The 24,232-nt window shown below is 35.4% G+C and overlaps 1 protein-coding gene and 1 long non-coding RNA gene across 20 annotated transcripts; both read left to right on the forward strand.

Annotated features, from left to right (window-relative positions):
• The first annotated feature begins 405 nt into the window (after nucleotides 1–405).
• LOC113297903 lies at nucleotides 406–2,878 on the forward strand. 3 transcript variants are annotated; one of them, XR_003333872.1, is made up of 3 exons: nucleotides 406–526; nucleotides 1,584–1,909; nucleotides 2,268–2,878. XR_003333872.1 is itself a non-coding variant. In XM_026546483.1 (2 exons), the coding sequence occupies exons 1-2, from the start codon at nucleotides 1,646–1,648 to the stop codon at nucleotides 2,571–2,573; spliced, it is 570 nt and encodes a 189-aa protein (XP_026402268.1). In that variant the 5' UTR covers nucleotides 549–1,645; the 3' UTR covers nucleotides 2,574–2,878. The 3 variants fall into 3 exon arrangements, 1 of the variants encoding a protein (XP_026402268.1); XR_003333871.1 differs by having other exon boundaries at nucleotides 502–526; nucleotides 649–1,909; XM_026546483.1 differs by lacking the exon at nucleotides 406–526 and having other exon boundaries at nucleotides 549–1,909.
• Nucleotides 2,879–3,122: 244 nt separating this feature from the next.
• LOC113297904 lies at nucleotides 3,123–6,658 on the forward strand. 17 transcript variants are annotated; one of them, XR_003333875.1, is made up of 7 exons: nucleotides 3,123–3,353; nucleotides 3,427–3,478; nucleotides 3,559–3,608; nucleotides 3,738–4,330; nucleotides 4,446–4,542; nucleotides 4,638–4,739; nucleotides 5,302–6,658. It is a non-coding gene; the product is annotated as an uncharacterized LOC113297904 (long non-coding RNA). The 17 variants fall into 17 exon arrangements; XR_003333886.1 differs by having other exon boundaries at nucleotides 3,347–3,478; nucleotides 3,738–3,824; nucleotides 4,229–4,310; nucleotides 4,435–4,542; XR_003333877.1 differs by lacking the exon at nucleotides 3,427–3,478.
• The last annotated feature ends 17,574 nt before the right edge of the window (nucleotides 6,659–24,232 follow it).

Below are 24,232 nucleotides of genomic sequence, written 5' to 3' on the forward strand. Positions count from 1 at the left end.
TATCCATATCAGTTGAAAATTTGTGAAAAAAACGCACAATAACATTAATACAATGGAACAGAAAATCTAAATCTAAACTAAAATTGTAAAAATCAAACCAACCTCACTACGAACTGAAATTCTACTTTCATGTGTGAACTGATTCAGAAACATCTGGAGGATGAAGATGCAAAAGAATTACTTTTTCCTCTTTACGATAATAAGGAAGTGGTGGAGAAGTGGGATTCGTGGCTTTAGACGGTTAATTTTGATGGAAGGTCGTAATGGATTAGGTTGAAGGTGTAAGTGTGGTGTAAGATTATGTTAAGAGTTAATTGGTGTGGGGCCAGAGTTAACAAGAGAGCTGTATTTTGCAATACTCTCACCATATTTGTCCATATCAAATTTTTGTGGAGTCAGAATGAATGAGAATTGAGATTGTAGATTCAATTATCATCTAGTTAGATTAGATAGATATAAAATGAAAGAAGAGAGAGAGTATGGTCAATTGTTATCTATTGAAGAGGGGGAACATCTCTTACTACTGGTTAGTCTTGCTTTCATTGCCCAAACCCTTTTACATATTTCTCATCCCATTCAATTCACATATCATTCTATTTTTTTATTTCGATTGAAGTTCTTGATGTATTATTTTCATTATGTTTTCAGAATTAGTTATGGAAACAGAAATGGAAGTTGCAATAAAAAGGAACTCCTGAAAATGCCCTCAGTTATGCTATTTACAATTTTGGATCTGCTTTCCTCATATTTGTTTTCATGCTGCTATTTGTAGTTTAATAGGTGGCGGTATAAATCTGGGTTGTGAACATTGATTACCATTTAAAAAATGGTAATAATGATCACTCCATGTAAATAAACTGTGACTGATTGGCTCATTTAATTTGTGTGGGTTGTCTAATTAAGATTGTTTGTTTGATTCATTTCATGAATTTCCATTTACTATCAGCTATCTTTGTAAGAATGCGACTACGAGATGGGGTTTCTGTTCTTTTTCAAAGAAAAACTTAGCATGGGATACTGATTTAAGTAAACTACATGATTGAAATAACGAAATATGCTACTAAGATGTTAGAGACAGCTCCAAAGTAGCTTACATGAACAAGAAGACTATGCATAAAGTCATTAATGTAAATTGGAACCATAAAAATTGATACTAGGATCATTTAATCATATCTGTTGCGTTGGGTAATTCATTATTCTAACCAGAATCAATAATACCACCAAGCTGGTGGTTGAATCTATTTGTTATTTAGTGGTTGCATATGTATTACACTTGGGATACTAATCCTGCATCACTTAGAATCTGTGGTTTTGATTGCTTATACATGTTACCTTGCTTTTAAAGACCAATGGGTTCTATATCAACAAGATTCTTGGTTTTGTCTGAGATTAAGTTAGCTCTGTACAGTTTGGTTTCTGCTTAACTTGTCTTTGTATCTGAATAATCTGCTCTATAATGGATTATGGACTTACATTGAACCAATACAATGATTTTGTGTACTGCGGTTCTGATTTTTTTATATCATTAATACTTTTTTCTATTGGTGCGAGATTCCCTAACCTTGTTGTAGCTGCTCTTACAGTGCTTGGTTCCAGCAGGTTCCCGAGTTCCCGACTAACAAAATTTAAAAGCCACACAAGCTAAATGAAGGCCAAAAAAGAGGAAGAGTTGCTAGAATGCCCAATTTGCTGGGAATCATTTAACCTTGTGGAGAACACACCCTACATTCTATGGCGCGGACACACATTGTGCAAAACTTGCATCTTGTCCCTACAGTGGGCGGCTGTCAGATTCCCGTCCTTCCCGATTCAACTTCCACTCTTTGTATCATGTCCATGGTGCCAACTACTTTCCTTCAGAGTTATTTGGAAAAGTAATAATGTAAAACAAAAGGATACACTAAAAATGGTAATTGGGGTAACTTTTTTGAGCTTTATTATTAGGATCAGATCCTGCAAAACCAAGTATTGACATATGCTAATTTGCCATAATTTCAACCTTTGGTTTCAATCATCTGATGTTTCGGACTTCGCTTATCAGTGGATCTTTCATTTTGGATGATGCGGATTTCAAACAATCAGATGATCGAATTCAATTGGATCGATTAGTTTTGTCAAAACCTTGCTTTGCAAAAATCCAGACACTTTTTATCGTTATGGAAAGTTTTTGAGTTGCCCAATTCGATAAAATCTTCATTTTCTTTTTGATTTATTTTATGGATCAATAGAAGTGCGGAACATACTAACCTTTACTGTTTGTTTTTCAGGTAAGCTTCGATTTCCTAGGAAGAATTTCTTTCTACTCTGGTTGGTGGAAAGTGCAAATGGCAATCAGATTAGATTTTGCCCGTCTTCGTGCACTGATGAGAAAGCTTCTCAGTCATCATCAAGTAGCACATCAGTTCGTCAAAGTGGATCTTACCCTTCATCAATCGAAAGCCTACACGAACCTCCTAGTTCCTCCCGAACAAGAGAAGGGTCAAGTAGTTTTATACGCAGCTGGCGAGTTTGTACGTCATTGCGTAAGTCAGTGGCTTTGTTGCTGCACATCACAGCCAAGTTCCCTGTGGTAGCAATATTCATGCTAATTGTTTTATATATAATACCTGCAAGTGCTGCTATATTGGTTGGTTGGTTACTAATTACCTTTTTGTTTGCATTGCCGTCATTCTTGGTACTGTATTTCTCATACCCAATTCTAAACTGGTTAGTTAGGGAGATTATTGCTTGATGACATTTGTTTGTCAATAAATCTCACTTAGCTCTATGGGAGATTATCTTGTGCAAAATGTACGAATTATAGTGTGTTCTTTTTGTAACTTTATTGTGCATTCATCACTAATGGAAATGGAACCGGTTATTGTCGAGTTGCCCCCTACATCTGGAACCTACAGAAGGCCCACTTGCGTATGTACAAATCTGACGGCTCTGAAAAAGCCTTTTACAGCCATCGACGACTCCTGTTCTTCTGAAAGTGGAGGAGATAAATAGTGGCTGACAAATCATCCATCTTTTATGCTCAAATCCAACGTCTTGGAATGCCTGCACATGTAAATTCATAATTTTTCCATTCATTATGACCCTCCGAGTTAGTATTATTTTCCGTTTTCCCTAGGGTTTTATTCTGCTTCTCCTCCTCCTCCGGCTTCCAACAGTAACGGAAATAACATTATTTTCTCCATTGAATCCCTTTGATTCATACGTTACGAAAATTAAAAATACCCATCACCACCACCATTATTTCTGCTTACCAGTCCTTTAGAAATGTTCCACTACATAAACCGGACCAGAAGAAGTTGTTTTGTGAAGCTTCTCAGTGCGTTTGTAAACCATAATACTCCGTCACGATTCATGTAAGTTTCTCTGATTCGTTACTCTCATTTTGGTATAGTTGGTTTTATTTCCGCGATTGATTTTTGTGTTCAGAATTTGTTGATGCAAGACATATTTCGAGATAAACCAGCAATATCCATCCTAGGTAAAGGTCAATTAAATTCTACATGGCTTAGTGATGCATTAGGTTATAAGATTTGAATCCAATTGGATGTGTTGTTGTAGATTTTGGTTCGTGGATGCCATATTGAGCAAAGAGTTACCATCCATCTCAGGTAAAAGAAATGGTTGAGTCATTGTTTAACACAAAGTCATATGTCATTACACAGACATTGGTGGTTGGGTAAAGAAATGAGTTTTACAAACTTTCTGTGAGGTTGATGAATTTTATATTGTTCTTATAGTTGCAGAACAAGATGAACATTAATGAAGAAACTGTTCACACTAGCAGTAAATTTCATGAGAAGGCTCGACAGAAAATTTTCTATAAGGTTTATGGTTCTGTACTTTACATCTCATTCACCACTTTCATAAATCTAAAAGCGGAGAATGCTTAAACCAAAGAGCTTGGCATAATTCTAAATAATTTTTCTATTTTTATGTTTTATATAGTAAAAAAAATTAGATGGCATGAGAGTACATCTGCCCATGTCTATCGGAAGATTAGTCTCCAACTTATCAGTTCCCGTTAGTTATTTGCTAGGTGGGAGGTAGAATGACAATTTCGTATACTCTTTGAAGTCATATGATTTGATATAATGCTTTAATTTAAATCAATTGCTGGTGGTGTTTGAGGAGAGGTAATAAATCTATTAAATTCTTATTTGTTAAGGTATTATATGAATTCTTCTTAAAGGAGAGAAATTGTATAAAACCAATGTTGAATCTGTGGCAGGCTGAGGTACATGGATCTATAAACGTCGAAGGAAAAGATCAGTTGGAGCTCGAATAAATGCATGTGTGACTATTTGGTCACGGTGAGACACCTTAAAACTTTGTAAGCATCTCATTCACCATGTCTATCGGAAGATTAGATGGCATGAGAGTACATCTGCCCATGTCTATCGGAAGATTAGTCTCCAACTTATCAGTTCCCGTTAGTTATTTGCTAGGTGGGAGGTAGAAAGACAATTTCGTATACTCTTTGAAGTCATATGATTTGATATAATGCTTTAATTTAAATCAATTGCTGGTGGTGTTTGAGGAGAGGTAATAAATCTATTAAATTCTTATTTGTTAAGGTATTATATGAATTCTTCTTAAAGGAGAGAAATTGTATAAAACCAATGTTGAATCTGTGGCAGGCTGAGGTACATGGATCTATAAACGTCGAAGGAAAAGATCAGTTGGAGCTCGAATAAACGCATGTGTGACTATTTAGTCACGGTGAGACACCTTAAAACTTTGTAAGCATTTTCAAATCTTGCTAACTCTTGCTTGATTAGCCATAATGAAATGATTTGAGTGGAGAAATTATCTTCTCCAAGATGTTGATCTTTTTAAGATAGGAAACAGTCGTCTTATTGTTAGTTGGCTTTTTTTTTTCCCAAGTAACTTCTCTTTTGCCAAGTATTGTTAGTTAACTCTCATTTATTAGTTAATGTGTGGATGACATAGTAGTTTTTACAGTGGCTTTTAACATCCTATCATCAGGTTGATGTTAATGATTTTCACTAAGGTATATATGTATACTATGTACTTAACCAAAAATGCTTAACTTCATACAAGTACTTTATAATAGCGGTTTCTGATCAAAGTCATGTTTATGATTTCTTTACACAAATAACCATTCAAGAAAGTGATAAAGGTGTTAGGATCTGTAGCCCATATGTTAGTGATAGATGGTCACATTTCATATTTCTTTTATTTTTCCCAAAGTATACAAGTTAGTAGCTCCTGTTTTCATTTGATTTTCAACTTCTACTTTTTTCTTACCTCTTTCTTGGGTGGTGGGACTCTTTGTTTCAGGAGTGACTTTATGATTTTTGCTAAGAACGGTGTGTGTTTGGAATGTGATGCCAAGTGCCCAAAGAAACATCTGCTATAGATTAGGAATCCACAGTACGTTTTTTACACTATACAGAAATTTGGTGCCATTTCATCGACGCGTCACAATAACAGTCTTCAGGTTACAACTCTTTTATTTATTCAATCAACTGAGCATTGATAATTTGACCTTATATATGCTTCTGCTCATTAGATCTTCTTGAAATTTATTGCTGTACTCACACAACTAGCTAAATTTTCTACCACTTTGTTCTGCTTAAGATTTTCGTATGAATGTTATCTACTGATTACAAGATGGCAATTTTCTATGACACCTGCATGATAAGTGCCCGACTTTGACATGTACATTCCCACATTTCTAGATGTATTTGGATGTGTCAACTTTGGAGAATGATCCACATCTTTACTCCTTTACTAAGTTACTGCTTCATCGCCACTTACAAGTGGTTCAATTTTATCCCGCTTCAGCGTACTATGGTTAATTTTGTTGTGCATTTTTATGCTCTATTTATTAACTTGGTTTGCTGCCTTGCGTTTCTAACAAGTTTAGATAAATTTATGTAAGGTTTTTCCACGGTGGAATCCTTAATTGCTAGCGAGGTCAGTTCTTGAGCTTCGCTACATATCAAGATTTGAAGGTAATTCTCTAGATATAAGTTCACATATATAATCAGGTAAAGCTTTATTGCCTATATTTTTGCGATTGACAACTCATGCATACACATTTAGCAGGTGGCATGACTTATAAAATTTAACAACCATATTGAATCAGCCATTTTTCTAGCATTGGCACCTCCAACCAGCCAGTTTATCATACTCCCTGCAGCTGTTTTATCATTTAACTTTCATAATTTGCACATGAAGCCATTCAGAGGCTATGAGATCTACATCCAATATCCAATATCCAAAGCCCATTTTCCAGTAGCACGTACCCACCATGAGATCGACATATCACAACTAAATCATTTGCCCAACCTATAATCAAGTCGCTCACCCACCATAAGGCAGGCACTAAACAAAGTAGGCCTGGAGGTCAGGCCACTTACTAATTACCTGTTGCTTCTTTTTTTAATAACTACAGTATTATGTAACTTCTTATTCGATGGTTGATTCACATATTGGAGTGATATTATTTGCAAATGTACACTGTATATTCTGAGAAGTAACTAAATATTTATGTAACTTCGGATTCGAAGGTTGATTCACATGTTGGAGCGATAGATTATTTGGCAATGTACGCTATAATTTAAGAATGTAAAAACTTATATGTTTGTCTCTGTGCTCTAATACTAAAGAGATGTAGGGTCTTTGTTTTACATATTAGTTGAGCTACTCAACACAGTTACAGACTAGTCCTATAATATCCAGTGGTCGCTGCACAAGCTTGCATGTTCATCAAGCTGAGTTATGGATACTTTTGGTTGGTATGGTTGGAATGTCTTGAGCATTTTATAAGCATCGGTTGATCAAAATTGTTAAAATTGGTTATTGAACATAACAAGTGACAATACACTTATGCCTTGAAATCCTTGAGAATTTTTAAAATGTCTATATGCTTCCAGATTTTTTTTAGAAGGCATAGTTTTATAACGGTAGTATATTACTGAACCCCGCTGTTCAGTAAAAAATTTAAAACATGGTTTGCTAGGTTATACTCTTTAAGTCATGCCTAAACGTGGTCTACGTGGTCGTCTACATTTTGGAAAAGATCTACAATCAGGGGCCTGGATTCCAGAATCCCGTCCGCCGTTCACCCATAAAATTGCTAGGAAACCAGGATTGATTTTTGAAAAAAAAAAACATAACGGGGACGTAAAGCGAATCCTACATGATTAACAAATGATGTTCTAGGTCTTTAGTCAGGCTATAATCAAGGCTGAGAGTGTATCCAATGCAAAGGGACGAGGTCATCCTAGGTGGAGGTCTTATGAACACCTTCTTTGTGTGAGTCATTTAACAATTGTTAAATAACAAAAAAAAAATAAAAAGACTTGAAATCTAAGGTCATGAAAAAAAGTCTAATCTAGGTTTTTTCCTTTACCCCCAGTTATAGCACGTTTGGATACAGATCTACTTCTGACTTTTACTTCTCTAAAAGCAGAAGTCAGAAACAAAACTATTTTGCTTCACAAAAAACTGATTTTTTTCCCTCTAAAAGTCGTTCTAAAAATTAGGATATTGCCGAACTGAGTTCTGTCTTTTCAACTTATAGGAATCGAAATGCAACTTCTGAGTGTACATCCAAACAACCTATTAGCCACGTCATCTTTCTTTATGACCTTGACCTTTGCATTGGAGATGTCATTTGATAGAAAATAAATTTTAGGTGCCATGCTATTTAAGATCTTCCAAATATTTCACCGAAATATTTGGAATAAAATGCGATACCCCCATCGTGGATTAGTAAAATAAATGAACGTCAATAATATTCCGGTATTTTCATTACGGTAGTTTGCTTACTTTGTTGTTAATGATCCTTCTAGATATAAGCTCACGACTTGCCAGAAAAAAAAAATAGCTCACGACTTGCAAGAAAAACAAAACTCATGCATCTGTAATTCAAACTGTAGTCTATTTTAGTCCACTAACGTAACGGCCGGGTCATACCCTAGTTATAAACAAAAAGGCTGAGCATTTCTTTGCTATAAAACAACGAGACAATTGTGGATATTATCATTTCAAATGGCAATGACTAATAAATGCAATCCACACTAAAACTAATTGCAACCCTCTTAATTTGTTAAGAACCCATGTTTGTTTTTTTTTGATGCAAGTTAAGAACCCATGTTTACAGGGGTAAACAACACTTTCCTTCGTCATCCTCCCCATATGATCATTAATCAATTCCAAGAAAAGTCCAGTAACATGAAAGTTATTTCATTCGTACATCTAAAATCAGAGATGATGATGTTATTTTCACCAATACTGAATGGACAATTACTGCCATCTCTTTATAAATCAAGTACGCCCAAAATTGGTTAGAGAAAATCCCTAAATCAAGTCAGAGATTTTGAATTTTATCAGCTATGTAAAATCTTTGATTTTTTTTTACTTTTTTTTGAAGCATGTAAAAAATCTCTCATGGTTAGCATAAGCATTTGTGATAAAAAAAATAACTTGAATCCTACTAATCAATCAGAGATAAAAATGTAGATTTTTAATTTTGAAATCCAACTTTTTTTTTTTGTTACAGGCTAGAAATAAACGACATGATACGAAATAATTTTTGGTCATAATGATTTAAATAAATACTACAAATCATAATAAGACTTATTTTGACCATGAGAACTTGTACCTATGAAAATCTTAGATATTTGTCATTCAAGTAATTGTAAATTCGGTTACACTTGTTATAGATTAAAATAATAATTTTTGATAAAAATGTCAGGTAAATTATTTTATTTTGCCAGAAAATAATAATTTTTTAGTCGATCCCTAAAGATTGGTGGCCTTTGATACTATTTTTTGTTGCATTCAAACTATTATGTTGGATCTTCATCGATATTTGCAACCATTTCCGGATGAAAATATGAAACCATTTTGCACGTTTTCCATATTCGATATTTGCAAAACCAAATAAGAAGTTGAGAAGTTCTGGAGGTGAATCATGATAATAAAAAAATATTTGGTGATATTGGTGGATCAGTAATTGAAGGTTCAAATGACGATGTTCAATCGTGTTGTTATGGAAGAAAAAATAATCAACATAAAGAAGGAAAAAAAATTAATAGTTGCAGAGGAAAAAGGAAACCTCTCAAAAAGTTTGGGAGGTTTATGAAAAGATTGAGGTTTTAGTGCCAGTATACTTTGAAAAGGAATGTCATTCCAAGTTAGATTGTTGTCCCATTTGCAAGCTAGCAAAGAATGCAAGCTTGCGAGTCTACATGTCCTAGCTAGGTAAATTATAAACTTTAAAATAACATTTCTTTTTTCTCTAAAATTAAAATTTGGCTTATGATTGAAGTGAAAAGGTTTGGTGATTCGACATTTGGATAGATCTCAATTGCATGTATTTATTTTTATTTTTCGATTGTTTCAACAACAAAAATAAAGTCAAATGAATTTTTTTTTTTTTTTTTTGTATTTTTAACATAATTTTCTTTGTCTTTGCAGGTTGATGAAGGACAATTAATTTATTTCAAGGCAGAAATAAGGGTTTTACATGTTGTAACCGCAAAAATGTTCTAAAATTATTCAAAATTTATTTATTTTTTAAATAAAAAACATTTAATTGATAAAGGATTTCTTTGTTGGCAAATTAAGTTTTTTAATTGGTGAGGGACTAATTATGAAGGTTATTAATTCATATAACAATTGAAGGAGGTTAGAAATCTTACATCTGTCGGATGCTTTTGTTTGAGATGAGACTGGAAGGGTCGGGTACAACGTTTGTCTCTCAATATTTGATCCGACCAGAAAAGGCTCAAAACCTCTTATGTTTTATGAAAGAGTGGGAGTATAGCAACCACACCCAATAATTCATTCGGAAATATGTATGGACTAACTCCAATATAATACAGAGAGCACCATCTTATAAAGCGATCTCAACCAAGAAAGATATCAAAAAATTATATCTCAATTTCTCAATACATTCTGCAAACGAACAGATAGAAATCTGTGAGCCCGATTGATATGAGTAATAACTTGGACGGTACCAAATACCAATTCTGAAGTGCCAATCAATTCCTATCCAACAATCTAGGTCGGATTTACCAATTGATTGAACTACGCACAACCTGTGATATTTCAATTATATAAACAAATATAATGCGGAAAAGAAATAACACAAACACCAGAAATTTTGTTAACGAGGTAACCACAAATGCAGAAAAACCCAGGGACCTAGTCCAGATTTAAAGGTTAATGGATCAGAAGAAATCCAAAATACGGAAATACACTTTGTTTTCAGTTATCCCATATCTTTTCATAGCTCGATAATTTAGAGGATCCGCTTCAAGTTAGAGAACATGAAACGAGATCAACAAGATGTAGTAGTTACTAGGAGTCAAGATATTACTCAACATTCACAAATAAAGAAAACAAATTTATTTGAAACACAAGATCAGATGATAACAAACTTGAGCATCCCGCAAATATCATCCTTGTAACTCTCAAGTTAGATACAAGGATGAAAATACCTAGAACTAGGTAGTAGAATGAGATGTAATCCCACTATGAATATTGAGAGACGAGTTATAAATACCATATGAGTGTTTGTGCCCCGTATTCCTTACCTTCCTTCTCACTTATGATGAAGGAATCTTGATTAAACGTTCTTCTCTAACTGAGTCTTCTTTAACAATATATAATCTTTTCGTGCTGTAGAGTAGTTTCTTGAACAAGGTTTTCGATATTGTTAGAAAAAGAATCAACAATCCTATAGAGTTATCATTCTCTATCAAGGGACTTCTCAAGTTCATCAGTGAGCTGAGTATATTTTTCCTCAAGATATTTAATTTTAGAAACTTGAATATCAATAATCTCAACAGATATTTTTAAAGTTTTGGTGAGCTCCATTCCCGATTCTGACATAGTGTCAACTGTCACTTTAGAGGGAATGTTATCAAAATTTGATGGCAAAAGTTTCTACCTCGGGATTCGGAAGAATCAGTTGGGGAGTTATCCTTTGAGGAAAGCCCAAGACGTTTGGCATAGTCAAAAACTTTGGAGGACATCTCTATGTGCGTAAAAGCGAGATAAACTTATATCCACAGAAATCAGATTGCTTCAAACACAGACTTATGAGGTCTTAGCTTGTTTGCCTGCTCTGATACTAATTGAAAAAGCGGGGGTATAACAACCACACCCAATAATTCGTTCGGAAATCTGTATGGACTAACTTCAATATAATTCCGAGAGCACCAGCTTATAAGGCGAGCTCAACCAAGAAAGATATCAAAGTTATATCTCAATTTCTCAATACAATCTGCAATCGAACAGATAGAAATCAGTGATCCCGATAAATATGAGAAAAAACTTGGACGATACCGAAGACCAATGCCCAAGTGCCAATCAATTCCTTTCCAACAATAAATGTGGGATTTACCAATTGATTGAACTACGCACAATCTGTGATATTTCAATTATATAAACAAATATAATGCGGAAAAGAAATAACACAAACACCAGAAATTTTGTTAACGAGGTAACCACAAATGCAGAAAAACCCAGGGACCTAGTCCAGATTTGAACACCACATTGTATTAAGCCGCTACAGACCCTAGCCTACTACAAGTTAAATTCAGACTGGAATGTAGTTGAGCTCTAACCAAGTGTCACACCGATTAAGGTACAGTTGCATTCCTTACGCCTCGAGAACCACACTATATTCTGCGCACTTGATTCCCTTAGATGATTTCACCCACAACTAAGAGTTGCTACGACCCAAAGTCGAAGACTTATAAACAAATATGTCTCCCACAGATAAGTCTATTCTGATAGATAAATTTTTCTCCCCCAGAAGTACCTACGAAGTTTTTGTTCCTCTTTTGATAAATCAAGGTGAACATGAACCAATTGATAATCCGGTTTTATACTCCCGAAGAGCAGCCTAGAAATATCAATCACCTCACAATAACTTAACTATATGGTATTAGAAGAAGTTATTGTGGAATCACAAAGAATGAGACAAAGAGATTTGTGATTACTTTTTATATCTTACATATCGAAGATAAATTTCGAGCAAATCTTAGAGAAGATAGTACTCAATACGATAAAACAAGTAAGATCAGAATACACAGCTATAGAGAAAATAGTTGGATCTGGCTTCACGAATCCCAAATGAAGTCTTCAAGTCGTTAACCTATAATGGTTTAGGAAAAACCTAGGTTAAAGGAGAATCTACTCTAGTCGCAACTAAGACACAGGAAAGTGTCGGGATTAGGTTTTCCAGTTGCTAGAGTTCTCCGTTATATAGTATTTCGAATCAGGGTTTGCTTTCAATCAAAGCTAAGATAGCTTAGTAACAAAAATTCAATATTCACCGTTAGATGAAATCCTGATTTAAGATTCAAGCTAAGTCTGCTTAAAACCAAAGCAATATCTCTCCACCATTAGATGGTCTTAGCTTGTTACACACAAATGAAATATACCTTCATTTAGATATGGGTAACCGTACCTAAACGTGTATATTGAGTTGGCTCAATAACAGTTAACCGAAGTTAGCCATATGAATACTTTTGTCTTAAACATATTCATCTAACACATCTAGATTAACGATGATCAATCAATCATGAAAGATATCAAATGAATCTAATTGTGTTTCATATAGAGTTGTTCAATTGTTCACTATCTCATAGAAATATATATGAACCAATTGAAACAAAATCGGATTGATTCGTAATCGTACAAGGTACTTATATAAGAATCAATTCATGAACATTAAGCCACATTTTGCAAAGATTGCATTCCTTAATTCATAAAGGTATTTCTTCATGAGTATGAAAAACATACTTAACCGATTTTAGAACTTTAACCACTAAGTTTGCAAACTATAGCTTCCGGACTTTGGTCTTGTCCAGCCGTTTGCAAACAGGTATGCAAACAGTCGTCCCGGACCTAACTCAGGTAGAACCGTTCGCATACTGGTATGCAAACAGGTTCCCGGACTTTATAGTTAAAACCGTTCGCATCCTAGGCATGCAAACAAGGTTTCCGGACCTGAATCATTCCAAAAAAGTTTGCATACTAGGTATGCATACTTTGTTGTATCCAGACAAATGTTTTTGTTCTAATCTCCCATTTAAATTATTGAAACACTTAGAAGATGACAATATCTGTCTCACACAAACTATTAACTTATAAGTAATTTTCAAGTTATCGAATGATCAATACGAAACTTTCCAAGTCGACATCAAATGATTGTCTCACAAAAATCATGTAAGATGTTTTAAGGCAATTTCGACATGATCATCTTTTGACTTATTATTTAATTTCCAACAAATAAATTGTTTCCAACTAAACTCGTCAAGAAATAACATAAACACCAGAAATTTTGTTAACGAGGAAACCGCAAATGCAGAAAAACCCCGAGACCTAGGACAGATTTGAACACCACACCGCTACAGACACTAGCCTACTACAAGTTAACTTCGGACTGGAATGTAGTTGAGCCCTAACCAAGTCTCACACCGATTAAGGTACAATCACATTCCTTAAGCTTCTAGAACCACGCATGATTCTGCGCACTTGATTCTCTTAGCTGATCTCACCCACAACTAAGAGTTGCTACGATCCAAAGTCGAAGACTTATAAACAAATTTGTCTCCCGCAGATAAGTTTATTCTGATAGATAAATCTGTCTCCCACATAAGTACCTACGAAGTTTCTGTTTCGTCTTTTGATAAATCAAGGTGAATAGGAACCAATTGATAATCCGGTCTTATACTCCTGAAGAGCGGCCTAGAAATATCAATCACCTCACAATAACTTAACTATATGGTAGTAGAAGAAGTTATTGTTGAATCACAGAGAATGAGATGAAGATCTTTGTGATTACTTTTTATATTACCTATCGGAGATAAATCTGGAGCAAATCTTAGAGAAGATAGTACTCAATACAATAGAACAAGTAAGATCAGAATACGCAACTACAGAGAAAATAGTTGGATCTGGCTTCACGAATCACAAATGAAGTCTTCAAGTCGTTAACCTATAATAGTTTTGGGAAAACCTAGGTTAAAGGAGAATCGACTCTAGTCGCAACTAGGACACATGAAAGTGTCGGGATTAGGTTTTCTACTTGCTAGAGTTCTCCCTTATGTAGTCTTTCAAATCAGGGGTTGCTATCAATCAAAGCTAGGATAGCTTAGTAACAAAGCATTCAATATTCATTGTTAGATGAAATCCTGGTTTAAGGTTCAAGCTAAGTATGCTTAAAACCAAAGAAATATCTCTCCACCGTTAGATGGTCTTACCTTGTTACACACAAATGAAATATACCTTCATTTATATATGGGTAACCGTACCTAAACGTGTATATTGAGTTGGCTCAATAACAGTTAACCGAAGCTAGCCATATGAACACTTTTGTCTTAACCACATTCATCTAACACATCTAGATTAATTATGATGATCAATCAATCATGAAAGATAATGAAATGAATCTAACTGTGTTTCACATACACTTGTTTAATTGTTCACTATCTCATAGAAATATATATGAACTAATTGAAACAAAATCGGATTGATTCGTAATCGTACATGGTACTTATATAAGAATCAATTCATGAACATTAAGCCACATTTTGCAAAGATTGCATTCCTTAATTCATAAATGTATTTCTTCATAAGTATGAAAAACATACTTAACCGATTTTAGAACTTTAACCACTAAGTTTGCAAACTATAGCTTCCGGACTTTGGTCTTGTCCAGCCGTTTGCAAACAGGTATGCAAACAGTCGTCCCGGACCTAACTCAGGTAGAACTGTTCGCATACTGGTATGCAAACAGGTTCCCGGACTTTATAGTTAAAACCGTTCGCATCCTAGGCATGCAAACAAGGTTTCCGGACCTGAATCATTCCAAAAAAGTTTGCATACTAGGTATGCATACTTTGTTGTATCCAGACAAATGTTTTTTTTTCTAATCTCCCATTTAAATCATTGAAACACTTAGAAGATGACAATATCTGTCTCACACAATTAGCTTATAAGTAATTTTCAAGTTATCGAATGATCAATACGAAACTTTCCAAGTCGACATCAAATGATTGTCTCACAAAAATCATGTAAGATGTTTTAAGGCAATTTCCACATGATCATCTTTTGACTTATTATTTAATTTCCAACAAATAAATTGTTTCCAACTAAACTCGTCAAGAATATGATGAACGTAGCTAATTTAAAAAGCTTCCAATGCGTATTTCGAGAAATAGATAAGCGAGATAAACTCGGATCGAAATATCAAATTTGTATAATATAAAAGTTTATATAGCTGTACCACTTAGTCTCATTAGGAGATATAATAGAATATACTTCTGAGTGATAGATAAGTTTTAGTCTCCACATACCTTTTGTTGATGAAGTTCCTTGTCATGTCCCTTGTTAAGGGCATCTAGAGCTATGTGTGTATTTAGTAAATTATGGGTGTAATAATTAAATTATGTGTGACAGGCACATGTGCTTCTTAGGGTGTAGCAACTGAATCGCGCATCTCGCACATGTGCCTTCCAACCCTATATGTGTTGAATCGATACTCCTTGTGAGGTAATAAAAAAGATATTCAGTTTTGTTTTTCGTCTCTCTGAGGTTTTTATCTCTAAATCATCAGTGTAGATCCTGAAGATTTAATAACTGTTATCAATTGTAGTATAGATCACTACAAGTGGTATCAGATAAGGTCTTTCCTTGGCACCAATATGGCTGATGGCACCAGATTGAAGCAATTGGATGAATCCAATAAGAAATTGAGCTTAGATTTGAAGGAATTGGGTGTAGAGGTCAAAGGGGATATGTTGAAGATGAAGACAGATATCGATAATCAACGACACCTTCTTCGTACAACTCAATCCTCTCTGGACCAGAAGTTGCAGTTGCTTCTTGATAGATCCGTCTATTCACAGAGTCAACCTTATGGTGGTGAACCCAATCAACATTGGGAAGAAGAGGAACTACCAGATCCATCTTATAGCAATCTATTTCAAGGTTTTCAACATCATAACCCACATCGATTCATTCAACATCATCACACAGGTGAGGGTCAGTTTGCTAATTACAGGCCTAAGGTTGATTTCCCACGTTTTGATGGTACTAACTAATGGGTTTCAAAAGTTGTTGTAGTAGTAGAGTTCGTCTAAGACTTGTGAAGGTTAGATTTTTAAATTTAATAAAAATAAATATACAAATAATGTTAACATTGGTGAGAGGTACTGGGACTAAGAATTTCACCAAATTCCATTCATGTGATTCAAAATTATTCCTGCACAATTATAGCTTGTATGATAACAATTTGTTGACTCTAGTTCCTTTCCTAATGTAGATTTTGAGAGCAATGAATGTAAATCTAAAGCATGAGACATCAAAACATTTTAGCTAAGCATGACCCATCAATTGAAATGACACCCATTCAATAAAAATCATAAATCATTTCATAAACAGTGAAAGTAGTCGTAAAAAGAAATTAATTTATTTACCACAATGACGAAAAATGGCTCCATCCGTCGTCCCAGCATGTGATTCTAGTTCCTCATTATTACAAAGAAAACTAAATAGAAGAAATAAAAGAAAATTGTGAAACTGGCTACCGGCTCACCGACTCTCCAAAAAAAAAATGACCCCTGGTTTCCTGTTCTCGACATCAATATATAGATTTCAACAAAATCTAACCTTCCTCTTTTAATTCTCTTCCACATGTCATGTCCAATGGGAGTGTGCCACTTGTCTAAGAATACACAATATCACCTAATAAAGACTCGCCACATGTACGACCACTTGCTTTTCTTTTCATGGGAAAGAAAATATTATATGAGCACATACTGATCTTATGTACGAGGTAAGTACTCATTTTATCATTATCTCAATTCCAAAACAGGCGTCATGTATTAATGTGGTGAAGTATATATTATGCTCAAAATCAATCTTCTTTAGTTGCAAAAGATATTTAGTTTCCTTTCTTCCTCCACCATGTCGACATACCTCGTACATTAATTATTGAGTAGGATTTTTCATTTTACGTGATACCTCCTAAATCCTTCGAGAACTAATCACCAAGTTCTTCATCCTAAAATCCACGAGACCAAAATGCCCGAGCATGTTAGTTTCTTAAACCAACTTCAGCCCATCATCTCCTTCACTAACTTAAATTGGGCCTATCCCATTTAGATCCAAAAGTATCCACGACCCATGTACTCCGAAGTCCATATTTTCTTCTTGGAATCCTAGTTTTAGCCGATTTTCTTGGAAGTGCCCATTTTATTCATTTACCTACAAAAACACAATCAATACCAAAATAAGCACCAACAATATATATTTTGGGTAGTAAATATGTAAGAATTAATAGCTCATCACACCCTCAAACTTATATTTTGCTAGTCCTCGAGCAAATTTATTCTAGAAAATAAAAACTCACTAGGTGGCCCTAGTGACCGAGTTAATCTCGGGAGGGTTTACCAGAGGTGTACCCACAAAACCTTTACTCCAGACCCTAGCTATCTACGCAGAACCTTGGAAGGCACTAAAAAATCTCCTTGGTTGGCATACTCTCATTGACTGCAGGAGGAAGTACCTTGATGCGAAATTCCAATTGTTGTACACGAGTTTGCACTCAAGCATACTAAAATTCATATATAAGTCACAGAGCTCTACTCAGATAGTTTCTTTACATCATAACCGGAGTCAACCAATCATATGGAAATATTAAGAAGATGGATAAAGAGAAAAAAAAATAGATGGTTTAAGGTGAACGGTGTTTCCCATATCTGTCTGAAGGCCTCTGCCAAGATGAACCTATCCTAATGGACTGAGATACCAGTCTTCCTAATATCAACACAACTGGCATATACAAGGGAACCAGTGGTCGATAAACCTAACTCTAGGTCAACACAACTGACATATACAAGGGCACCAGTGGTCGACTTTATTGAATTTATTCCGGTTGGTCTGATGGTCTGGTCTCAATTTTCAATTTTTTTTTATCTCAATCACTCTATTTCACCCTAGCAATGGTAACAACTTGAATCGTTTGCCCCACCAAATCACTTAAAAAAAATAAAAACAAAAGATTAGGATTCAACGAGATATGGCGAAACTACCGTGTTTTTTTTAATTCTACACCTGAGCTCTGTGCTTTTATGAATAGACTCTTTTAGATGTTTCCATCTAATCATATTGGTTCCTCAACTCGTACAACCAAGATGTTCCCATCCACTTAGATTGGTTAGTGCCAACCTTAATAAGTATAAATTTCTAGGCTCTGGAGTTTATTTATTGCAACTAAAAGTTTCTCCCTTACCCCCAAACTTAAATTTAACATTGTCCTCAATGTTCTAAAGATAAAATTAAAAACATGAACAAGGAGAAACTATTACCACTTGAGGGAAAAGAAATAAGGAAGAATATTACCGTGTCGCATGAAAATGGGTTGCCTCCCAAGAAGTGCTAAGTTTAAAGTCTTCAGCCAGACATCGGAAGGAATTAGTCACCTCATAGTATCATACAAAAGTAGCCGGAATAACTGTGGGTCTTCTAGATCAAAAAGTGCTAACCACAAGAAGAGGAAACTGCAACAGACCAAGAAGATACCGAACATACCATTGTTTAAGACAACTACAACTAGTTGTGGTTCAGTTTCAGGCTCTATGAAAGGGTCTAGATAAAATATTTTCATGGACTGCATTTCCTCATAGATAAGATCCGATTCAGGTATTAGAGTCTGGAAAAACTCAAGTAAAAACTTAGAAGCACATAATAATAACCTAAATAACCGTGGATCCTTAAATTCAATCAGGTTTGACTCACACAGCTGACCACAAAGAAAGAGGTGGTCATCCTTAAGCAAATGTGTCGACCCTACTCTCCTAAAGTAATTAGGTTTAGTCTCAAAACTTAATAACCGACACATCTGAAAATCATATGTTCCCATAATTGGAAGAAAAGTTTTTGGTGGGAAAACAAAGTCAATTTTGGTATGATAGCCTGGGTTAACCACATCAACCAGAGGATGGGTTTCTAACAACTGAGCTCTCCTATGGACACAACTAGGTTCAGGAAAAAGTGTATGAAGATAATCTTGTAAGATGACTGAGGCATAAATTTCAAGTCCCGACTGAGGGATCTTTGTAAGAGCTAAAGGTATGGCACAAGGGGAATGATAATCACCCCCAAACTTAGATTTTTGGGTATCTCTAGATAGACTAGCTACAATTTCATTAATTTCTAGATCGTTGGAATCCTGAAAATAGTCAATTGCTTCTTCTAGGTTATACTCAAGTGACGCATCCTCACTCATATTTAATAGCTCTACGAGTTCATTTTCTTCGTCTAAGACCATTGTTTCTAAATCGCTAGACTCTAAAACAGTATTCTCAAAATAAACTCGTTCCTCTAAACCATTATCGACCTCGTAATCAAAAGGAAATACTACATCATCTAAAGAGGTGGTATCTCTAATCAAATCCTCGTCCTTTTGAATAGGTGAATAATCATTAAAATTATCGGGATTTGAACCAGAAATAACACTATCATCATAAAGTTCATTTAGAGTAACAAATTCCTGATCACTATGCCTACAAATTTCAAATTCTTCATCAACACTATCCACATCATAATAACATGAAAATGGTTGAACCTCATCTAAAGTAGTGTTACCAATTCTAACTTCGTCATCTTGATAAAAATTATCCTTATTTTCACGGGTGATATAGAAAAGAATGTATTGGCAATCAAGAGTAATTCGAGCAGTTCTTTCTTCCGTCTCTAATTTAAGCCTACGTGTTGACTCAGCAAACTCACGTGTTGACTCAGTTAACTTACGCGTTGACTCAAGTATCTTACGTGCTTCATCGAGAGGAGAGGAATTATAAGAATCTTGCTCGTATGACCGGTGGGCATGTGGATAGTAATTGGGCTCACCATGGTATGACCCATATCCTTCAAAAGGATGGCGTTCCCAACCACTATTCCCAACATGGTCATAAAAAGGATGATGTCCATATTCAAATTCAGGTCGATATTCATTGTATTGGCTTCTATCATACCAGTTCGACATTCTTAATTGCAAGAGAATTCTACACAATCACAAACAAGGTTGACTCGACCAAATCAAACCTATAAAATCTATCAAACAACAAGCATGATGGCTCCATTTATATTGTTTCTAGACCAGCTTCTAATATTTCGAAAAGGAATTCGTTACAATCTGAGCAAACCTCTCTGTAATCAATCCGAGTTTAAGTAAGTTGAATTGAGACGAGGGAAGCTGCGAGGAGCTTTGATACCCAAGGTCTCACCGGTATTATAAGGCGGCGCAGTCACGCATTCAACTTGCAGAAACCATCATGAACTTCAAAGTATGCTCAAAAGAGTAACCAATATTTTTCGAACGACTTTTCTATTAAGATCGTTACCCTATAGGTCTCGTTCTAGTCAAAATTTTAAGCTTAGGTTCGCGTTTGGTTTCGTTTTCCTAAGGCGGGAAAGAAGGAAATAGTGATGAAATCCGAGTCCTTATCTTAATTTGGCCAGGCCTTGCCCTTTACTAAGAAATTAAAACAACCGTATTCAAATCCTCAGCATATATTCACCTTAAGGCATACAATAAACCCGGTGACAGGGGATTCGCGGGTGTTTCGAAAGCTTACCTCCCGTACCAGACGGGCGCAGAACCGCTGAAGTCGACTCGGGCCACGACTCCTATGTCATGTGCGAACTCGAGGGGCCGAGACGATATTGTAATCGTCGTCCTTCCCTGCAAACAGTTTTATATTTAATGTACTCTTCCTTAGGGTTTAAAAAAAATAATTGTCCAAGTCCAAAGTCCAAATAAAGTGCAAAAGAAAAGAAATAAAAAAAATAAATAATAATTACAAAAAATGGAAGGTCTCTAAAAAAAATAAAATAAATTCTCTCTTTTTTTAAAAAAATTTTTCTTTCGCTTTTTTTTTTTTTTTGCTTTGTCTTTTTGCTTCTCTTTTGTCTTTAAGATTTGATTCCAAGTCTTTAATATCCAACTTCAAACCTGTAATACAAAGACACACCCAAAGAAACGTAAAAAGAACAAATGAAATAAAAAAACCTAAAAATTCTACCTAAGCACAAATCCGCGTCGGCGGCGCCAAAAATTTAATGGGTTTCAAAAGTTGTTGTAGTAGTAGAGTTCGTCTAAGACTTGTGAAGGTTCGATTTTTAAATTTAATAAAAATAAATATACAAATAATGTTAACAATGGTGAGAGGTACTGGGACTAAGAATTTCACCAAATTCCATTCATGTGATTCAAAATTATTCCTGCACAATTATAGCTTGTATGATAACAATTTGTTGACTCTAGTTCCTTTCCTAATGTAGATTTTGAGAGCAATGAATGTAAATCTAAAGCATGAGACATCAAAACATTTTAGCTAAGCATGACCCATCAATTGAAATGACACCCATTCAATAAAAATCATAAATCATTTCATAAACAGTGCAAGTAGTCATAAAAAGAAATTAATTTATTTACCACAATGACGAAAAATGGCTCCATCCGTCGTCCCAGCATGTGATTCTAGTTCCTCATTATTACAAAGAAAACTAAATAGAAGAAATAAAAGAAAATTGTGAAACTGGCTACCGGCTCACCGGCTCTCCAAAAAAAAAAAGACCCCTGGTTTCCTGTTCTCTACATCAATATATAGATTTCAAAAAAATCTAACCTTCCTCTTTTAATTCTCTTCCACATGTCATGTCCAATGGGAGTGTGTCACTAGTCTAAGAATACACAATATCACCTAATAAAGACTCGCCACATGTACGACCACTTGCTTTTCTTTTCATGGGAAAGAAAATATTATATGAGCACATACTGATCTTATGTACGAGGTAAGTACTCATTTTGTCATTATCTCAATTCCAAAACAGGCGTCATGTATTAATGTGGTGGAGTATATATTATGCTCAAAATCAATTTTCTTTAGTTGCAAAAGATATTTAGTTTCCTTTCTTCCTCCACCATGTCGACATACCTCGTACATTAATTATTGAGTAGGATTTTTTATTTTACGTGATATCTCCTAAATCCTTCGAGAACTAATCACCAGGTCCTTCATCCTAAAATCCACGAGCTAAAATGCCCGAGCATGTTAGTTTCTTAAACCAACTTCAGCCCATCATCTCCTTCACTAACTTAAATTGGGCCTATCCCATTTAGATCCAAAAGTATCCACGACCCATGTACTCCGAAGTCCATATTTTCTTCTTGGAATCCTAATTTTAGCCGATTTTCTTGGAAGAGCCCATTTTATTCATTTACCTACAAAAGCACAATCAATACCAAAATAAGCACCAAAAATATATAGTTTGGGTAGTAAATATGTAAGAATTAATCTCTCATCACTAACCCTAGATCTTGGATCCGTAAATGTAAAAAATACTTCCTTCTACATCAAATGAATGATGAGCAAAAGGTACACATCGCCACATTGTACTTGGAGGGTAAAGCAGATGTTTGGTTTCAGGACTACCAAACAGGTAAGGGTAACTTGTATTGGGAGGATAATGATAATGATTATTGATGTATGTACTAGGTTCCAAGACTTAGGCCATGATAATGTTATAGGTTAATTTAACAAACTTGATCAAACAACTAGAGTTTTAAATTATCAGGACGGTTTGAAGAATTGAAAGCTTTGATGTTAGCTAAGAATCCATCCCTATCTGAAGAATACTTCATACATAGTTTCATTAGTGGCCTGAAAGAGGATATTAGGTTAGTAGTGCAAATGTTTAACCCTACTACCTTACAACAAGCTATCCTTCTAGCTAGAAGACAGGAGTGTATCCTAGACAGGGCTGCCAAACCCCAGCCACGATTCTCCAACAGACCATCTTATGGGGGTAAACCTTTAACAATCTCCAACCAAACAACACATTTCACCCCATCAGTTACGACACCAACTATTACCAGTCCTGCAACCATCCCAAAAATGCAGCCTGTAAAGAAGCTTACCTATGGTGAAATGCGTGCCAAAAGATAAAAGGGGTTATGCTACAATTGCGATGAGCCATGGATAAAATGCAATGACTATCGAAAGCAGCAATTGTATATGATAGTTACAGACGATGAATACGGGTTAAACTCTAAGGAAAAGGATGATGGCTCTAGTCCAACTATTGTCGAGGTGGATGAAGAAATAGAAATATCAGTCCATGCCTTAGCTGGTCAAGTACCATTAAGATTAAAGGAAAGGTGAAGACTCAAGGATTGACTATTCTAATAGACAACGGGAGTACCCAAAGTTTTCTCGATCCATCGGCTTCCAAACGAAGTGGTTGCACTATCCTCCCAACCCACACATTGAAAGTTACAGTAGCTGATGGAAACAAGCTGTTGAGTCAAGCTAAGTGCCCAGAGTTTACTTGGGTTATGCGGGGTCACACTTTTTCTCACGACTTGCACCTTCTTGACTTAGGTGGATGTGATATGGTTCTCGGTGCAGATTGGATGCGTGAACTGAGTCAAATGCTTTTCGATTTCAAGAAGCTCACCATTACATTTAAACATAAAGGTACTGATATTGAATTGATTGGTCACAGGGAGGACGGGGTTAACATTTCTATCATGACAGGAAGATATTTCAAGAAGCTTCTTCGCAGTGGTGACCCAGTTTTATTTGGTCAATTATCATCTATCTCGGCTACAACTGCTTCAACTGACATTGCTGCTCCAATTGCTGAAGTCTTAGACCAGTTATCTTCCGTATTCCATTTGCCAACCTCACTTCCACCGGCAAGAGCACACGATCACCACATTCCCTTGGTGCCAAACTCAACTCCACCGAACCAGCGGCCTTACAGGGTACCATTTGTGCAGAAAGCAGTAATCGAGAAGCTAGTTCAAGAAATGCTCAACACTGGGGTCATTCAGCATAGACACAACCCTTTATCCTCTCCGTTGTTTTTGGTCAAGAAGAAGGATGGAGATTGGCATTTCTGCGTAGACTATCGCAAGCTTAACTCCATCACTGTCAAAGATAAGTACCCCATACCCCTTATCGATGAGTTACTTGCTGAGCTACATGGCTCTACAATCTTTTCTAAGATTGACCTTCGATCTGGTTATCACCAGATTCGAGTACACCCACATGATGTGCAAAAAACTGCTTTCTGTGCACACCACGGTCATTTTGAATTTTGAGTCATGCCTTTTGGGCTTACTAATGCCCCGACAACCTTTCAATCACTTATGAATGATATTTTC

The sequence above is a fragment of the Papaver somniferum genome, chromosome 7 (genome assembly GCF_003573695.1).
Source record: "Papaver somniferum cultivar HN1 chromosome 7, ASM357369v1, whole genome shotgun sequence".
Taxonomy (NCBI): domain Eukaryota; kingdom Viridiplantae; phylum Streptophyta; class Magnoliopsida; order Ranunculales; family Papaveraceae; genus Papaver; species Papaver somniferum.

Coding starts and splice junctions, on each gene's coding strand:
- LOC113297903 (XM_026546483.1), top strand. CDS start 1,646: ATGAAGGCCAAAAAAGAGGAAGAGTTGCTAGAATGCCCAATTTGCTGG. Junction 1,910..2,267: donor AAAAGGATACACTAAAAATG/GTAATTGGGGTA, acceptor TTTGTTTTTCAG/GTAAGCTTCGATTTCCTAGG.